The sequence below is a fragment of the Eumetopias jubatus genome, unplaced genomic scaffold, assembly GCF_037043125.1.
Source record: "Eumetopias jubatus isolate StellerSeaLion01/CBP00866 unplaced genomic scaffold, mEumJub1_p1.0 scaffold_16, whole genome shotgun sequence".
Classification (NCBI taxonomy): domain Eukaryota; kingdom Metazoa; phylum Chordata; class Mammalia; order Carnivora; family Otariidae; genus Eumetopias; species Eumetopias jubatus.
Window position 1 is genome coordinate 53,356,600 of NW_028274822.1, and position 18,028 is coordinate 53,374,627.

The window sequence follows — 18,028 nt, forward strand, 5'->3', positions numbered from 1 at the left end:
ACAGTCAGGGTCCCTCAGCTATGGTCTTACGGTGACCAAGGTGAGGGCTTATGGGATGGTAATAGACCTCTTGAAGAGCTCTATGACACAGACCTAAGGAAGCCAAAATCTTTTGATTTTGAGTGGAATAAAAAAATTATACTATTGGACTAAAGAGCAGACTGCAGCCAAGGGAAAGAATAAATCTTTTAGAACCAGGTGTGACTTTTCAGAAATTGCTTTTCAAATTATGAGAAAATGCATTTCTGGACCTTGGACAGTGTTACTCAGATGAGGACCCCAGCATCGGCATCCCTAGGGTGCTTATTAGAAATGCAAATTAACACCCCACCCTCGACCTACTTAATCTGAATATCTGGGCTCGGGGCTCAAGAATCTTTTACAAAGCCCTCCAGGTTTTGCTTACAGTGCTGCTGTTTAAGAACTGCTCAAGAATACTGAACACATGGTTCCTACTATCTAGGAATTTCTGATCAAAGATTTCTAGAATATAAAAGCCATTTTTCTTCCCCTCCCCATCTGTCACACTTTCAATCACAAGTGCTCAATAAAGGTTTGGTATTAAGTTGACTTACCCTCCATTACCCAGCAATAGTGCTATTCATCTATATTATTCCAAGCGAGGGAAGGGAAGGTTATGGGCACAAACACTAGAACAAAACTTGAATAATGTAGCTTCGTGGTTTCCGGTTTTGACGAAGAGCATTTTAGAATGTGTGAGCGCTTGTAGGTATGTGTGTGTGCAATTCTGTCATCTGTTGACCCAAAGGAAAGCAAGTATTTTGAATAAAACTTTCTTGTGGTTGGAAGGGGAGTGAAACGGTCATAGGCTGGCCGTGGTCTGTAAGGCCGTAAACCTTAAAATTTGAGGGTAAATGATATAATTCCGGCTGGAGCTCAGCTGAAAAAGAGGGTTTTCCAGCAGGCACCAGTCCTCCCGGCCGCCGCCCTCTTACCTTCCGCAATATTACGTGGGACGCACCCTAAACAATTACTTGTTTTACCTCAAGTTCAAATGGAACTACGCGGGCTGTACTTTCCCTGGCTAACTCTGGGAGTCCAGGGTGGGCGGCTTCTGACGCCCGGGGCCCTCCAAATCCTGAGGGATCGCGGCGCGGCCCGCCCTTCCCCACCCGGTCAAATTCCGGGCCCGGCCCGGCGCCCCGCGGCCGAGGAATGCGGAAGGGCCGCGGGAACCCGCCGCGGAAGGCGGGGGAGGAGGGCGGGCCGGGGGACTACAGCCGCTTGCTGGAGGGGATGCAGCAGCAGATCCTACAGGTCACAGAAGACGACTGAAGCCCAGGCTGTGTTCGCCGGCCCCAGTCCGGCTCCGCGGCCCACACAACGGGCTTCGCTCGGTCTTGAGCGAGAACCCCTCTCGCATCCCCCCGTCCCGAGTTGGATCCAGCCGCGCCTTCCGGTGCGCTTTCCGGTCCACCTCTCGAGGCAGGAAGTGCCGGCCGCCGCCGCTGTCGCGCCACAGCCCAGCCATCGTCGCCGTCGCTCGTCGTCTCGCGCAGGGCAGCCCGGGTTCTGGTGTCTGGCGGCGGTGAGTGGCACTCGCCCCCGCGCACGACACCCCTCGGGCCGCGCCCGTCCCTCCTCCCTTACGGCCTCGCGCCCGCAGCCGAACCCCGCCCCAGGGGGCTGGGGCGCAGGGTCCGGGGGCTGCGGGACCTGTCAGGTTGGGCGAGGAGGGTGGGCGAGGAGGTCCTGGCAGCGGCCGGGCCTGGGCCTGGAAGTTAAGAGGCCGAGCAGCGCCAGGGCAGATGAAGCCGGGCTGGGGAGACGCCCTGTTGGAAGAGATGGCTGGGTCCCCAGCAGACGGTAGACCGGCCCGGCGTCACCCGGCTGACTTCACCCACCTGGTGCCTCCGGGCGGTCGGAGGCCCAGATGCCAGCGCCTTGCCCTCGCGGGCCCAGTCGACCGATTAGGGTGTTGAGCGCCTGCTCTGTGCCCCCACACGGTGCTAGGTGCTTTGGTGGGTAGGAGTCTGCCGGTGCTTGCTTCTTGCCTTAGATAAGTGTCGGAGGAATCTATACCGTAGTGCATGGTTGGTGCAGGCTAAAATGTAATGATTTTCGTAAGAGTTGTGGCTCTCACTGTGTCCTGCATCTTGTAAAGATTTAGTTCATTCGTGTTGGTTGAAGAAAAGGACGAATAATAAAAGTCAAGAAAGAGGGGAGCCTGGATGTCTCAGTCGTTAAGCGTCTGCCTCCGGCTCAGGTCAAGATCCCAGGGTCTTGGAATCCAGCCCCGCATCGGGCTCCCTGCTCAGCGGGAAGCCTGCTTCTCCCTCTCCCACTCCCCCTGCTTTGTGCTCCCTCTCTCGCTGTCTCTGTCAAATAAATAAATAAATAAAATCTTAAAAAAAAAGTCAAGAAAGATTTCCTGGAGAAAGAATCATGACCTCATTGAAGACCTTGGGTTCAGCCCTAGGAGGTAGAACTTAATTGTTTCGGGCAGGAGCTGTGGTAGGAGGTAACAAGACTAAAAGCTGGAAAGGTGGGAATTGTGTTGTGTGAAAAGGAGACAGTGGGGAGACCAGCCTGAATGGAACAAGATCTAAAATGAATAATAGCTGGATATAAGGGTAGGTAGGTAAATCAGTGAGGCGTTTCTATGGATGTCTTCAAAACTTGACCGAGAAATAAAAGATTATGTAAGAGTCATTAGGCAGTCATTTTGGATTCTTTAGAAAGGGAGTAACATGAAGAAAGGGGGTGTTTAAGGGATTAGTTTGCCAGTCTTTTTTTAAGATGGGGGATTTAGAATGGTCTTTTGGTAAGAGAAGAATCATAGCATTTTAGAGTTCAAAAGAACCTTATAGATTATCTGTATTACAGATTATTTTTCATTTTATAATTGAGGAAATTGAAACCCAGAGAAGTGAGATAATTGGCCCAAGGTCACTTGAAGGATTCACAGGTGCCATCCATTTTCTCTGTAAGCATTAGGTGGACCCCACTGGACCTCATAACCAAGTGCATAGCTTTTTGTTTGTTCAGGCTCTGTTGAATGAAACAACTTTTATAATGACTGGCTTGATATTCATTTATGCTTTAATGAGACTGAGTTTCAGCTGGGTGAACTGAAATTTCTGAAGGATAGATCCCCATGCGAGGGTTGTGGGATTAGGAAAGAAAAGAGCTGGTAAATGGGGCTGGTTGTCCCTCTCTTCTAGTATTCAAAGACGCCAGGTATCTGGGGATGATTTTCATTGCCAGTAGCTTTGGTATCTTCCTTAGTCTGCATTTTAGCTGTGTGGTGATATCGCTTGGTACCCCCAACCAGCTATCCATGTTTTCATGATAGAGAATTTCAGCTGTCTGTATATAGGATATTAGGGGCCAGTGGTACAAGCTCTGGAGCTAGACTTCCTGAGTACAAATCCTGAATTTAAACTACCGTTTTCTAGCTGTGTGGCTGTGGGCAAATTGTTTATTCTCCTTGCCCTAATTTTCTCATCTGAGAAATGGGGATAACAGCACTTATATCATAAATTTTGAAGATTAAATATGTTAATACATGTGAAATGCTTAGACCAGTGGCTAGCACACATTTAGCACTCAGTTATTATCTATTATCAGCATTGTTTCTTCGGATATGGAACAGGGGTTAACTGATAAGTTTTGTTGAGGACCTCTTGGGGAAGAGTCCAGTAGAGTGAATGCTGAACCATGGGTAGACCATAGAGAAAAGATTTATTTTGGGAGTCAGATCCAGGGTCTACCTTATATATGTATGTGTAATTCTGTTTGTGATAGGAAGGAAGTATATGTATGTATTTGCTTTACTGATATTTATGGAGCACCTACCAAGTGTAAGGCACGCTGCTCTACCATATGATCCAAGATAAAAAGGCTAAATGCCACAAAAATGTATAAATAAATGGCATGGCAAGAGAATATTACTGGGCGGTAAAAAAAGAATAAACCACTGATAAACGCAACAAGATAAATGAATCTCAAAAATATTATTTTGAGTGAAAGAAGTCAGGCATATAGAATATACACTGTATAATTCCATTTATAAGAATGTCAAAGACAAAACTAATTTATAATTAATAAATTTCTGATTTATAGAAATCTGAGCAATGGTTGCCTATGGTAGAGAGTCATTGACTTGGAAGGAACTTTCTGGAGTGATGTTAACATTTGTAACTTGATTGGGATGGTGGTTACATGGGTGTTCACATTTATAAAAACTCATTTTTAAGATCTGTACATTTCACCATATATAAATTTCACTGCAGTAAAACAAAATGATATGGGAGTTCAGGGGATGGAAAGTTTACTGCCAGCTGGGATGATCCTAAAACCCATAATTAAAAAATGACATTATAATGTATGTGGTAAATATTAAAATATGTATACTATGGGGAAAGCTTAGCTGGTTACTAAGAGGAAAGCTGTAAAAATTGTGTTTGGCTCTGTAAAAGAAATAATAGATATAATAACTTATAGAACTGATTACGTATTGGCCTAAATATGCAGCATAAAAACAGTGATATGTCATTAAGTGTATGAGGTTAATTTTGTGAACTGTTTTAGCTTGATTATATACTAAATTCTCCTTATGATTCCTGTTTTCAGACTGTTGCTTATGTATCCAGTCATTTGATCCTCCTGATTAGCACTAACATTAGTCTTGACTATAATAATGACCATGGGAATCCATGAAAAATTTCTAAAGTTTCTGACAGACCATGGTGAGCATGAGAATTAAATCAGAAATGACCTTAACTTTTGGCAGAACTGCTCTCTGCTTTTTTGCATTCATTTACTGTTAGGCCTCACCTTGTCCCTCTGCTTACAAATTGGCCTTGCCAAAGGAGACCCCCCTCAGCATCCTGCCCCTGGGCCTCTCTACTACCATTCTACTGGAGCTTGGCTAAAACTCGAACTCTTCCATCATCCCTTTGCTCACAAAACCAGCTCCTCTTCCCTCCCTATTTACCTCATTCTTGAGAGGTAGCTTTATGCTCCTGGTTTTTCAACCAGTACCTGAGAAAAGCACAGTAGTTCAAGGATAGAGCTTTGGAAAAAAACCCAATTAGGAAGCAAGAAGAACTAGCAAATCAGCATAGGAAGCAGCAGAATAGGATAGTGTTGATGGGAATGTTGAGGAAGTGGTGACTCTGTTGCAGTTCAAAGAGGCACCCACAGAAGGGGTGCCTGGCTGGCTCCATCAGAGCATGGGACTCTTGATCTCAGGAGGTCGTGAGTTTGAGCCCCATGTTGGGGATAGAGATTACTTATAAATAAATAAACTTTAGAAAAAGTAAAAATAGTATGAGTAACCATGGGCTAACATTTAAAAACCTAGATGAAATGGTTATAAATTACTAGAAAAATATTTTTAAAATGGCAAAAATGAGGGGTGCCTGATTGGCTCGGTTGGTAAAACGTGCAAATCTTGATCTCGGGATTGTAGGTTCGAGCCCCACATTGGGTATAGAGATTAACTTTAAAAAATAAAATAATAAAAATCTTTTTTAAAAAGCAAACAGAGGAGCCCACAGAACTTGGAGAAATTGAATAGAAGGAATTAAAATTTTCTTTTCTACTGGAATCAAAATTCCTTAATACAAACGACTGTGGCCATAATTCTGAAATAAATCATTGTCCTATTTTAATATTAAAGAGGCCAAGGAAACACCGTGCCTTTACTAGTTTTCTAGTACTGTATAACCAATTACGCCAAATTCAGCATCTTAAAAAAAACAGTTTCTGAGGGTCTAGAATTCCAAGGCAGCTTAGCTAGTGGTTTAGAGTCTCATGAGGTTGCAGTCCAAGTGTCAGCTGGGTTTGCAATCATTTGAAGGAAGATCAACCTCCAAGATGGCTGACTCACTGCCTGGCAAGTTGGTGTTGACTCTTGGCAGGAGGCCCCAGTTCCCTGCCACAGGGACCTTTCCATAGGGCCCTATAGGGCCCTTGTGTCCTGGTGCTGGCTTGCCCCAGATTGAGTGGTTTGAGGAAGAGCAGGGCAAAAGATATAGTGTCTGTTACAAGGTCGCACACCCATCATTTTTGCAATATCCTATTGGTTATGAAGAGTAGCAGAATATGCCACTCCAAAATATGCTACTTTGGCCTAAAGATTGTTTTGAGCTGAAGGCAGTTGAAGAAGCAGACACACAGGAAAAGCTCTCTATCCTCCTATTTGCCTAAAAGCAGGACATAAATTTACAAAGGTGTCCTTCCTCCCCTCCATACGAGGAAGAACAAAGGTTACTCTCTGGAGACAACTTTAGACTCTTATCATTGGAGAAAGCCCTGACTTTAGTCTGCATGACAAGCCTTACCCTGTTTACTGTGCAACTTCCACACAGCTAGCCTCTTCCCCTCACACACACCTTCCTTCTTTGTCTTTAGCTGGAGATGATATTTAAGCTGAGTTCTAAGTTACCTTTCTGAGTTGGCTTTTCCCTAGGTATCTCCCATGTATATATGTTAATAAACTTCTGTTTTTCTCCTGTGAATCTATAATTACAGAGGTGTCAGCCAAGAACTCAGAAGGGTAGAAGGAAAATTATTTTACCTCCCTACACAGGTCAGCCCTTTTCACTGTTGGATGGGATTGCACAAGGGCATGAGAAATGTTGAGGGCCATCTTGGAATTTGGCTATCACCGGAGCCAAGGAACAAGCTCAGATGCTCTCAAGGCCAAGGAACAAGTTCAGATGCTCTCAGAGGCCAAGTAACAAGTTCATAGCTCTCAGAGGCTCTCAGTCACATAAACAAATCCCAGCTCTGACAGGAAGCTGTGGGGAGTAGTGGGAATTGCTCACTGAATACTCATTATCTACAGGAACTTGGGAATGCTGGTCAAGTGATTCCTTATCATACAGTTTTTCAAGATGTCTGAAATTTGTTTTCATTAAAGTAACTATTCAGTTTTTTAAAATGTTGGCAAACTAATTCAGTTGCTTAAAAAGACATTTTAAAAGATCGTCCCTGGGAGAATTAAATGAACCTCCCTGCAACCTGCATATAGTGTGGTAGCTGCCAGTTTGTGACTTCTGATCTACTTATCCTATTTTATAGATGAGGACAGTGAGGCCCAGGAAAGCTAAAATGACCCAAGGTCATGTATCTTGTGAATGACAGAACTGAAATTAGTATACAGGTCTCTAGCATCTCTATTAAAAACCTAATGACCAAATTTTAAAAACTAAAGGGAACTCAGTGCATAAATAATGCCTTCTAAATGGTTAATTTTGGTTCTCATGCATGGAATCACCTGATGCACTTTTTAAAATAGAAGTTGCTGGGCCCCACCCATCATCATTCAGTTTCAGTTAGACCAGACTAGGACCTAGGTATCAGGTTTTTTTAAACTTTCAAGATGATTCTAATGTGCAGCCCAGATTGAGACCAGAAGGTTAACTGCTGTGAGAGACATGTTTACTTGCCATGTGGTGACAGCAAACAACTGACTTAAGACACTTAAAGGAAGAAGCCTCAAAGGAATGTCGAAGTCCTAGGCAGCTGACAGAATATGTCCCATAAAAGCCAATAGTCATATAGGTTGGATGAAGTTCACAAGCAATTTCTGCTTATTATCGTGCCCATGTTTTGATTGATACATCAGTATTGCAGGTGTTTTGCAGACATGTAGATTATTATCTAAATATGTTGACACCACAACCGCATATACCAGTATTCCTATATCCCTGCCCTTCTTGTAAGCTCTGTGAACAGTACATATAACCTTTAGTTCACTCTACATGAGAAATTTACAAAAATAATGAAATAAAAATTTTGAAGAGGAAGTAAGAAGTTTTTACCGCTATTGAGGGTTCTTCATTACAATTATATGCTGATTTATGTGGATTTTTTTCTGTAATTATAGTTTAAGGGTAGGGTTTGATTGTTCTTTTCTCTTTAACATGTATAGGTTAAACATTAACTTGACAGCCCTAGGTAAAGGTTTCAAGCCTTTATGATGTCAAACTAAGGCCATGTCTCATAGGAAATATTGTCACTCAAATAAGCCTACATTACACAGTCCATTCTACTATGCAGTTCTATTCTGTACATTGGTTTCCCCAGTATAGTCTGAATTTATTTGAAAACCCGAGGATTTGAATTCAGAGGAAAGTCACTGCTCAGAAATCATTGCGGGGCGGTGGGGGTTGGGGAGACGCCTGGGTGACTCAGTCAGTTAAGTGTCCACAAATAGATTTTGGCTCAGGTCATGATCCTCAGGGTTGTGAGATTGAGCCCCACATGGGGCTTGCTGCTCAGCGGGGAGTATGCTTGAGTTTCTCTTTCTCCCTCTCCCTATACCTCTCCCCTACTCTCTTGGACGCACTCCTTCTCTCTCTCAAATAAATAAATAAAATCTTTTAAAAAAAAAGGTCAGTGTTGGATTACATTGGCAGTATTGAAAGTTTTTAAAAATTGTGGTAAAATGACTAGAAGAACATTTAGTACAAAGTAAAAAATATAAAGGTAGAAATAACCTTTAATAAATGGGGTTTGGATCCCAGCTCTGCCACTAGGTGACCTTGGGAAAGTTATTTAATAGCTTCGATCTTCAGTTTTTTCATATTTGTAAAGCAGGTATGTTAAGTTTATTTATTTTTAAATATTTTATTTATTTATTTGACAGAGAGACAGCGAGAGCAGGAACACAAGCAGGGGAGAGGGTCAGAGGGAGAAGCAGGCTTCCCGCTGAGCAGGGAGCCCCATGTGGGACTTGATCCCAGGACTCTAAGATCATGACCTGAGCCGAAGGCAGACGCTTAACAACTGAGCCACCAGGCGCCCCGGTATGTTAAGTTTAATGCACATAGTGTGCCTAGCACATGAGTCACTCAGTAAATGGTAGTGGAGCTATAAGTTGATTAGACCTTTAATTTTCTCTCTGGTCTTAAAGCATTTTGGGCTGGAAAAGTAGCAAGAACGAAAGTACATAAGGTAAGAACCTGCATGGTGCCATGGACACATACAAGCAGTTTGGTGCTGCTGAAGGAAAAGTACAAAGCAAAGAATCGCTAGAGATAAGGCTGGAAAGGTCATTCTAGTGTATGGAAAGGAGCATCTTGTATACCATGCTTAAGAACTTACACTTTGTACTATATGCAGTGGAGAGCCAAAGACAATTTTTAAGGGAAAGGTAAGATCATATTCATGAGTTAGACACTACTGGCTGGAACTTAAAAGGGCAGTTTAGAGGGAAGAAAAAGCAAGAAGATAGGTTTGTTGGCTATAGAAATACTCTACACAGAAAAACTGAAGGCCCAGTGTAGGGTGGTGGGAGAGGAATGAGGAAGATGAGCAAGTCTGAGAAATACTCAAGAGGCAGGGCTTGATTCACCAGGGAGAGGGATGAGTTGGGAATGACTCCTAGGTTTCTGGCTTGGTGAATAGGTAAATGATGGTGTCATTAACTGAGAGAAGACAGAAAGCTAAGAAAATTTAGAAACAGGAAGATAATTCAGTTTTCAGCACATTGATTATGAGTGTCTATGGGGTGTCCAAATGGGTGTCTTTCATAAGCAAGTGGATATTAGAGTCTGCAGCCCAAGGGAAAGGTCAGGCCTGGAGATACAGACTTGGGAGGCATCAGTGTTGTCAGACCAGTGAGAGTTGATGAAATCATCCGAGGAAAGCAGAATGGAAAGAATTTTAATAAGCCATGGACCGCTAGAATATTGGGAAACATGAATATTTTTTTCATGTTGAGTGAGTGGAGAAGATAAAAGCCTAACAAGAAATGGAGGAGGACCAGTCATAGAACTGAGAGAAGAGTACATTGGTCTCACCAAGTCAAATGTAGCATTTTACATAAACCAACCTTTCCAATATCACTAGGAGTCTCCCTTGGGTGTCTGGGTGGCTCAGTCATTTAAGTCATCGGCCTTCAGCTCAGATCATGATTCTGGAGTCCTGGGATCAAGCCCTACGTCTGGCTCCCTGCTCAGCAGGGAGTCTGCTTCTCCTTCTCCCTCTGCTTCTCTCCCCTGCTTGTGCTCTCTCTCAAATAAATAAAATTGGGTTTTGTTTTGTTTTGTTTTGTTTTTAAGTCTCCCTTGTTAGAGTGGAATGTCTTCAAGGTTGGGAACCTTGCACTCTCTTTCCATTTTGGACAGTTCATTTCTATTGTTACTGTTCACCAAGGCCAAGAGTTGTTGAGACTCTGAAGAAAAGAGGGATAAGATGGTGTTAAATACAGCAGAGTGAGCCAAGGAGTTAGACTGGATTTGGCAGTTTGAAAGCAGTTGCAGTAGAGGAAAAAAAGCCAGATTGTGGTGGGTTGAAAGTGAGTGGGAAGTAAGAAAGTAGAGAAAGCCAAGATTCTTATCTCAGAAGGAAGGGGAGAGAGAGGATGGTAGTTTCTTTTGGGGGTAGAGTTCTTTTCAGATTGATTGTTTTGCTCTAACTTTGCCTTGCTTTTCAGCTGATATTTTGTATATATGTGTATAGTGTATAGGTACCATATATGTATGTAAATGTATACAGTTTTAAAGTGAAGTAAGAAAAACTTTTTTTAGAAGAAATTATGGTATTATTACATTGAGCCTATTATCTGTGCTGTAACCTATTTTGATTAGGGCCATGTATGAATTTCTCCTGATTGTTTTTTACCTTCCTTCCCTATTGCCTTCACTCTTGGGGTCAGACTTGTCTTACCATCTAGTGGCCTTATTGGTTACCTCCCCATTCTCTCACGGGCATTGCCCCTAATAAAAATCTTTGCATGTTTAATCCCATCTTGGCATCAGCTTCTTGGAGAACCCCAACCAAGCTTCTGAAATGTTTAAATAAATAGACTTTTGGGGTAGCTAAAGGTTAGCATGACATAATTGACTGATTATTTAAAAAAATTTTTTTTTTTTTTTTTAACTCCAGGGGCGCCTGGGTGGCTCAGTTGTTAGGCGTCTGCCTTCTGCTCAGGTCATGATCCCAGGGTCCTGGGATCGAGCCCTGCATCGGGCCTGCTGCTCAGCAGGGAAGCCAGCTTCTCCCTCTCCCTGCTTGTATTCCCTCTCTCGCTGTCTCTCTCTCTGTGTCAAATAAATGAAATCTTTTAATAAATAAATAAATAAATAAAATTTACTCTGGGAGCTTTTTCTAAATGACTCTATTACAAACATAATTTGTAGATACTGAAAGAACTAATTCTTGCCTTCAGATTTACCGTCTTTTGTACATATTATATCTTGAATAGATAGAATTTTTAGCACAAAAAAAATTTTAATCAACAGTTCTGGAATAGGAAGAAGAATTAAAGCCTAGACAAGTGCCTTGCTGGTGGACCACATTCTGTCTCTGATTTAACCTTCAGTATAACTAAACTCAAATAAGCTAAGTTAGAGGACAGAGGAGAAAATTAACATTTATATGGGGTAGAAGAGTTGCAATATTAGAATAAGAACTCTAAGGCTGGTATACTTCAAACCTACACCACTAAGCCAAGTTTCAGAATACCTGTGGGTGGGGGTTGTTGGTGGTGGTAATTTTTTTTTTAATTGAAGATAGAGAAATAAGCAATGTAGATTAAAAGTCCAAGACTAGGGGTGCCTGGCTGGCTCAGTTGGTAGAGCATGCAACTCTTGATCTCGGGGCTGTGAGTTCCAGCCCCATGTAGGGTGTAGAGTTTACTTTAAAAAAAAAAAAGTTCATGACTAAAAGTCCTAGAGAACAAAGTCCAAAATTACCTCAGTCAGCTATTGCCCAGCTAGTCATCTGCTTTCATACTATGGGGCTGCAGAGTTAAACAGCAGTCCCCAAGACCACCCTCATTTCTGATACCAATCGCAAGTTTGGGTCCCCAAGACAACCCTCAGGTTTGATAATTTTGCTAGGATTCACAGAACTCATTGAAAGCTGTTATATTTTTGGTTATGGTTTATTGCAGTAAAAGAATTCCGATTAAAATTAGCCAACGAAAGAGATGTGTGGTGCACAGTCCAGGAGGGTTCCAAATGCAGAGCTCCATTTGTCCTCTTCCATGGACAGTGTTGACTCCTCCTGGCAACAAGATGTGACTATGCAGGGAGTATGGCCAAGTAGGAAAGCTCACTTGATCCTTGATAGCCATTGTTTTTATTGGGGCTCCGTCACATAGATACTGTCAGCTGCTCTGTGACTGACCTCAGTCTCTAGCCCCTCGAGAGGTCAAACTGGTAATACATGACCCATAACCCCCACAATAAATTACATTGTTAGATTGTCTGATGTGACCCAAGACCCCAGATATAGGCAGGACATTCCACAGGCTTAGAGATTACCTCCCAGAAGCAGAGAGGACAAAGGCCAAGCCTCTCTTTGTGCAAAATTGTTTACTCCAAAGGGCCATAATACCTATCTCATAGGACAGTTGTGAAGATTGAATAAGAGATTGGATGGCAAATTTGCTCTGGTTTCTCTGTGTTTTCCAAGGTTACATGTAGCTAGTAATGGTGGAGCTAAGATTTGAACTCAGGACTTCTAATCCAAAGCTGATAGTATTTTTGCATTGTGTTTATTTAAAACTGCAAATAAAAAATGGAATGAAATGTGTTCATTCTATTTGACATTTACTTTGTTTTTTTTTTTTTTTTAAGTAGGCTCCATGCCCAGTGTGGAGCCCAACATGGGACTTGAACTCATAGCCCTGAGAACAAGATCTGAGCTGAGATCACGAGTAGGACACTTAACTGACTGAGCCACCCAGGCACCTCCTATTTGGCATCTAAATTATTGGTGGCTTTCAGTAGAGTATTGGAGGCTACCATCAAAGCCATATTATCGAGAATTGAGGAGTGATTGGAAAGATTAGAAAATGAGATGGTTGAGTATCAGACTGCTATTCTGAAAGTTTTGTCAAAGGAAAGGGGAAATGAGTATGAAGATAGAAGGGATGAAAGATTAAAGAGTAGGTTTTGGGGTGCCTGGCTGACTTGGTTGGTAGAGCATGTGACTCCATCTCGGGGTCCTAAGTTCAAGCCTCACGTGAGTTCAAGCCCCATATTGGGCGTAGAGATTACTTTAAAAAAAGAAAAAAAGTAGGTTTTGATAATTTTTTTAAGATGAGAGCCTTCTGAACATGTACCATACCGTGACTATACTAGTTCCTTTGTGAATGCTGTCTCATTTAAGTCTCACTTGCATTGAAATAGAGGCTGTGTTTGGCTATAAGATTGTGTGAGCTTCCCTGGTTTTCATACTGTGTTTTGAAAAACCGAGGTTCAGAGAAGTTATGCAATATTGGTAATAAAATGAAGTAAAAAGAGTGCCTATTGCATTGGATTGTTAGGAGGATCCAGTGGGATAATCCTCGTAAAAAGTAAGATGAAATGTCAACGTTGGAGTCTTTCTCTTTAGGGAAGCCCCAAACCCTTATAACAGTGCTTAGCACATAGTAAGGTACTCAGTAAATGCTAGCTATTGCTATATATTTTTAAATTAATTTCCACTTAATAAAAATGAGTCTCATGAAATTCGGAGGCTAGCTATATAATGATTTCTATTCTGTTTCTTAAATTTTTCAAAACTGCTTTTCCCTAACCATCTAATTGTCACATTGGAAATAAAGTTGAAATGTATATTTATTCCTACACAATTAAAGTAATAATTCTGCATTAAGATATTTTTACTCACTAACTTTAAGTGTTACAGGTTCTTTTTTGTTTTGTTTTATGTTTTATGCGTTCTTTTTTGGTTTATGTTTTTTCTTTTTAACTCTAGAATTAAATAGCCACCATGTCGAGCAAAAAGGCAAAGACCAAGACCACCAAGAAGCGCCCCCAGCGCGCAACATCCAATGTATTCGCCATGTTTGACCAGTCGCAGATTCAGGAGTTCAAAGAGGCCTTCAACATGATTGATCAGAACAGAGATGGTTTCATTGACAAGGAGGATTTGCATGATATGCTTGCTTCTCTAGGTAGGTTTTTATATTCTTTTTTTTTTCATATCATTATTTTTAATGTCCAGCATTTACAATACGAGGGCCAGAGCTTTCTCCCCAGTTCAAGTTTATAAATTCTCAATTGGCTTGTGGGGCCAATAGGGATACTTCTTGTCTAATCTGGTTTCTGGGAATACTTCATTCAGGTCCTCAGTGGTCATCTGATCAAATGGAATTATGTTCCTCATCTTCTCCAGCTCTTTTTCATATTCCTCAATCCTGGCCTTTGAGAAAGACAAAAACTCGGCACAACTTTTCACATCTTCTTTTTCTTCAGCATCTACCTGAACAGTATATTTATCCTCTGGCACAGGAACCTTCAGGGCATTAAACTTCTTCTCAAAGTCATCTACCAAACCAACCTTTGCCACATTGGCCTTGTAGTAAGCCCAGTCGATAGCAGGTGGTTTCTCAGGGAGAGTAGCCAACCTGGAGGTAAGTGTCTCATTCCAGGATTTCAGGGAGTTAGCAATGGCCTTCTGGTTTTGGGGTATGATCTCCCCAAAAGCTACCCAGTCAATGGTTTTTAGAGCAAGTTTTCACGCAGCCACCTTGAGATCCTTCACCGACCCCGGCGGCCTAGAGTCCACAGCAGCCAGGTTTTTATATTCTTAATATGCCCACCTCCCAAAAATAATAATTCAGTGTTTTATGAATTATTTTTTGTGTGATGTGTAAGTATTTCTCTCCTTATCTCAAAGGCCTAGTGAGAGATGTCTGGGTGGGAAGTGCCATATTGGGGTTGGCCAGTCATAAGAGGATTTTATTTATAATTTTTTTATAATTAAGGTAAACAAAATATAAAGATACAAGATTTAAAGCAAACAGAAACTGCCCCTTTGTCATTTTGGTTATATGGGTGTTAATTTTTTATTCCTTGTATGATTTTGTTGGTTTGTTGTGATCTTAAAAAGAAGGATGAGAGGGAAGGTTCCTCCACGTTCTGCCCCAAGTCAGCAGTGATTTTACACTGGGAATGGCAAGCCTAGGAGTTCTCTGTAGACTGGGCAGGGAAGGGGTGCAGGTCAGTTAGGCTCTACTCTCTGGAGTTTTCTTGTGCTTGACTATTAGCCAGAAAGGGAAGTTAGGGGCCAGAGGGCAAAGAGAGAGGTTGTTATTTTCCTCTTAGTAACCAGAACACAGTTTTGTTCCTCTATTTTTTTTCCTAACATGTTATTTTGAAAATGTTTAAGCCTACAAAAAGTTGAAAGAACAGTATGGTGACCATGCATACATCTTTTACCTAGATACACCAATTCTTAACATTTTGCAACATTTTCTTTATTCAGAGTGAGAGTAGAATGAGGATACTGAACTAAGTTACTGACTTGGAGGTAGGTTGGATCCCAGTGTTTTTCACACTTAGAATAGCTAAGTGTACTCTTTTGGGTGGGTCACTACTGAAGAAGGCCGTGGAGGAATATTGAAGGACTTAGTTGTATTACAAAGATTGAACACTCAGGGCACCTGGGTGGCTCAATTGGTTAAGCGTCTCCCTTTGGCTCAGGTCATGATCTCAGGGTCCTGGGATTGAGCCCCGCATTGAGTCCCTCACCCACTCCCCCTGCTTGTGTTCCCTCTCGCTGTGTCTCTCTCTGTCAAATAAATAAATAAAATCTTAAAAAAATATAAAAAATAAAAATGTTCTTAATGCAAGTTAATTGGAAAAATAGTTCCATGATGTGGATGATGTAACTTAAAAATATACTGGGGAGCATAATAACAAAATAATTATGTATTGAAATTAGTTCTTTGTCCTTAAATGTTAAAATGTGAAATCTTACAGGGAAGAATCCAACTGATGCATACCTTGAGGCCATGATGAATGAGGCTCCAGGGCCCATAAATTTCACCATGTTCCTCACAATGTTTGGTGAGAAGTTAAATGGCACAGATCCAGAAGATGTCATCAGAAACGCTTTTGCTTGCTTTGATGAAGAAGCAACTGGTAAGTGCTCTTTGTTTGTTCATGCCCACCCTCATTCCAGACTACATGAAACACTTTTTAGAAAATGAAAAAGATGAGTAAAATAGAACTTAAAAAAAAATGAATAAACTATCATTTATAATAGGATAATATTACCGAGAATGGGGAGGTCACAGGTATATGGGTCAGAAAGCTGCCCGGTTTGTGGTGTTAATCTTTGAATTTGGTTCAGAGCTTCCTGAAAGCCAAACGGAGAAATGTCTGTTAAATAGTATTTCTAGACAATGAAAACTACTTCTTCAAGTGACTGTAAATCTCACCAAAAAGTATAATTAACTAACTTGAACGGTGAAATCTTTTTTTTTCCTCATTTTAAGAGTGTAAAGCCTAGCTATTCACATTTCTAACTCCTCTCATTTCCCCTTTCCTTCTCTCTCAACCCCTTCCTCAGCCACCCGCACACCTCATCGGAGATACCTTGCACCCTCTTCCTGCTTCCTGTCTCTACCTGTCACAACTGCACCGTCCCTCGGGCACATTTGTTTTTTTTCCTGGGCAGCTGCCCTTTTTTTTTCTTTGCATCTCTGAAATATAGAGGGTTTTTTTTCCTCCTCTAGAAAACACTTGCTCCAAATTAATTTTGTAAGCATTATAATGTATTAAGTGAGCTTTTACAATGAAAGATGGGGCACCTGGGTGGCTCATTGTTAAGCATCCCACTCTTGGTTTCAGCTCGTCATGATCTCGGGGTCGTGAGATTGAGCCCCTTGTCAGGCTCCGTGCTCGGTGCAGAGTCTGCTTGAGATTCGCTCCTTCTCCCTCTGCCCCTCCCCTGCTCACACACTCTCTCTCTCAAATAAATAAATAAAATATTTTAAAAAACCTCTAAAATGAAAGAACTCTAAAAGTAATAGGCAGTTAGGAGACTGTTGCTGTCACCCAGGTAAGACACAAGGGCGGCTTGGACTCCAGTAATAGTAGAGGGGGTGGCTGTAAAAAAAAAAAAACCTCTAAAATGAAAGAACTCTAAAAGTAATAGGCAAGTAATAGCAATAACTCTAAAAGAACTCTAAAAGTATTGAAAGAACTCCAAAAGTAATAATTCTAAAAGTTTGGGTGGCTCAGTCGATTAAGCATCTGCCTTTGGCTCAGGTCATGATCCCAGAGGCCTGGGATCGAGCCCCACATCAGGCTCTCTGCTCAGCGGGGATCCTGCTTCTCTGCCCATCCCCTGGCTCATTCTCTCTCTCTCTCTTTCTCAAATAAATAAAATCTTAAAAAAAAAAAAGTAATAGGCAAACATAATGAAATAGTTACATATTGCCTTAGTTCACTAATTTATTTTATACACGTAAATGTGGATATTCTGAAATACTTTGTAACACTGACCTAGTTTAGAAACGAACCATTAAAGTGCCAGGAAGTATTCGTGACCCCCTCCTCTCTACTGCCTTCCAGGCACCATCCAGGAAGATTACCTGAGAGAGCTGCTGACAACCATGGGAGATCGCTTTACAGACGAGGAAGTGGATGAGCTGTACAGAGAAGCGCCTATCGACAAAAAGGGAAATTTCAATTATATTGAGTTCACGCGCATCCTTAAACATGGAGCAAAAGACAAAGATGATTGAAAGAACTTTAGCTAAAACCTTCCAATTGCTTTGTCTTACTCCGTTTTATTTCCCAGACACTTTCCCCCACCCTCATAGACCTGTTGCATGCAACTTAGTTTCACAGCTTGGCCTCTTTTTTTGATGTATTTATTCTAGACCTTTCTGCCACTTAGCACTTGTATAATCAAACTGCAAATGGGGTTGAGGTTGTAAATTGTGCTGAAAAAGAGATTGCGAATAAAAATCAACAAATGTGAAAGCCCAGGAAAATACATCCGGTATTTCTGGTTTTGCTGGATTTTTACACTTTTATATAATAAAAACACTATTTTGAAATAAAGATTATGCTGACTCAAATGGAATATAATGGAAAGTTAAACAAATAAGTGGTAGTTGGGGGTAGTCTTCTTTTTTTTCTTTCAGATTTTCAACTTCACATAATTCAAATTTCATGGTCAAGCTGATTTTTCACCTATGTAGGACAGTGTTCTTAAGAGCTAAGTACATATTAACATCATTATGCAGTAAAAACTACTTATTGCCTTTGTTCATGCTTTTAGTATAAGTCAGATGTTTAAA

The 18,028-nt window shown here is 41.4% G+C and overlaps 1 protein-coding gene and 1 pseudogene across 1 annotated transcript; one reads left to right on the forward strand and one right to left on the reverse strand.

The window, feature by feature from the left end:
- The first annotated feature begins 1,267 nt into the window (after positions 1–1,267).
- LOC114200324 (myosin regulatory light chain 12B) lies at positions 1,268–17,739 on the forward strand. The gene is made up of 4 exons (XM_028092371.2): positions 1,268–1,549; positions 13,687–13,885; positions 15,696–15,857; positions 17,295–17,739. The coding sequence occupies exons 2-4, from the start codon at positions 13,702–13,704 to the stop codon at positions 17,465–17,467; spliced, it is 519 nt and encodes a 172-aa protein (XP_027948172.1). The 5' UTR covers positions 1,268–1,549; positions 13,687–13,701; the 3' UTR covers positions 17,468–17,739.
- Positions 13,978–15,627, reverse strand: LOC114200313 (ATP synthase peripheral stalk subunit d, mitochondrial pseudogene; annotated as a pseudogene).
- Positions 17,740–18,028: the final 289 nt, after the last annotated feature.

Excerpts from the sequence above, each read along its gene's own strand:
- LOC114200324 (XM_028092371.2), top strand. The coding sequence starts at position 13,702 with ATGTCGAGCAAAAAGGCAAAGACCAAGACCACCAAGAAGCGCCCCCAG. Across the intron at positions 13,886-15,695 it reads TGATATGCTTGCTTCTCTAG|GGAAGAATCCAACTGATGCA; the intron begins GTAGGTTTTTAT and ends GAAATCTTACAG. Across the intron at positions 15,858-17,294 it reads CTTTGATGAAGAAGCAACTG|GCACCATCCAGGAAGATTAC; the intron begins GTAAGTGCTCTT and ends ACTGCCTTCCAG.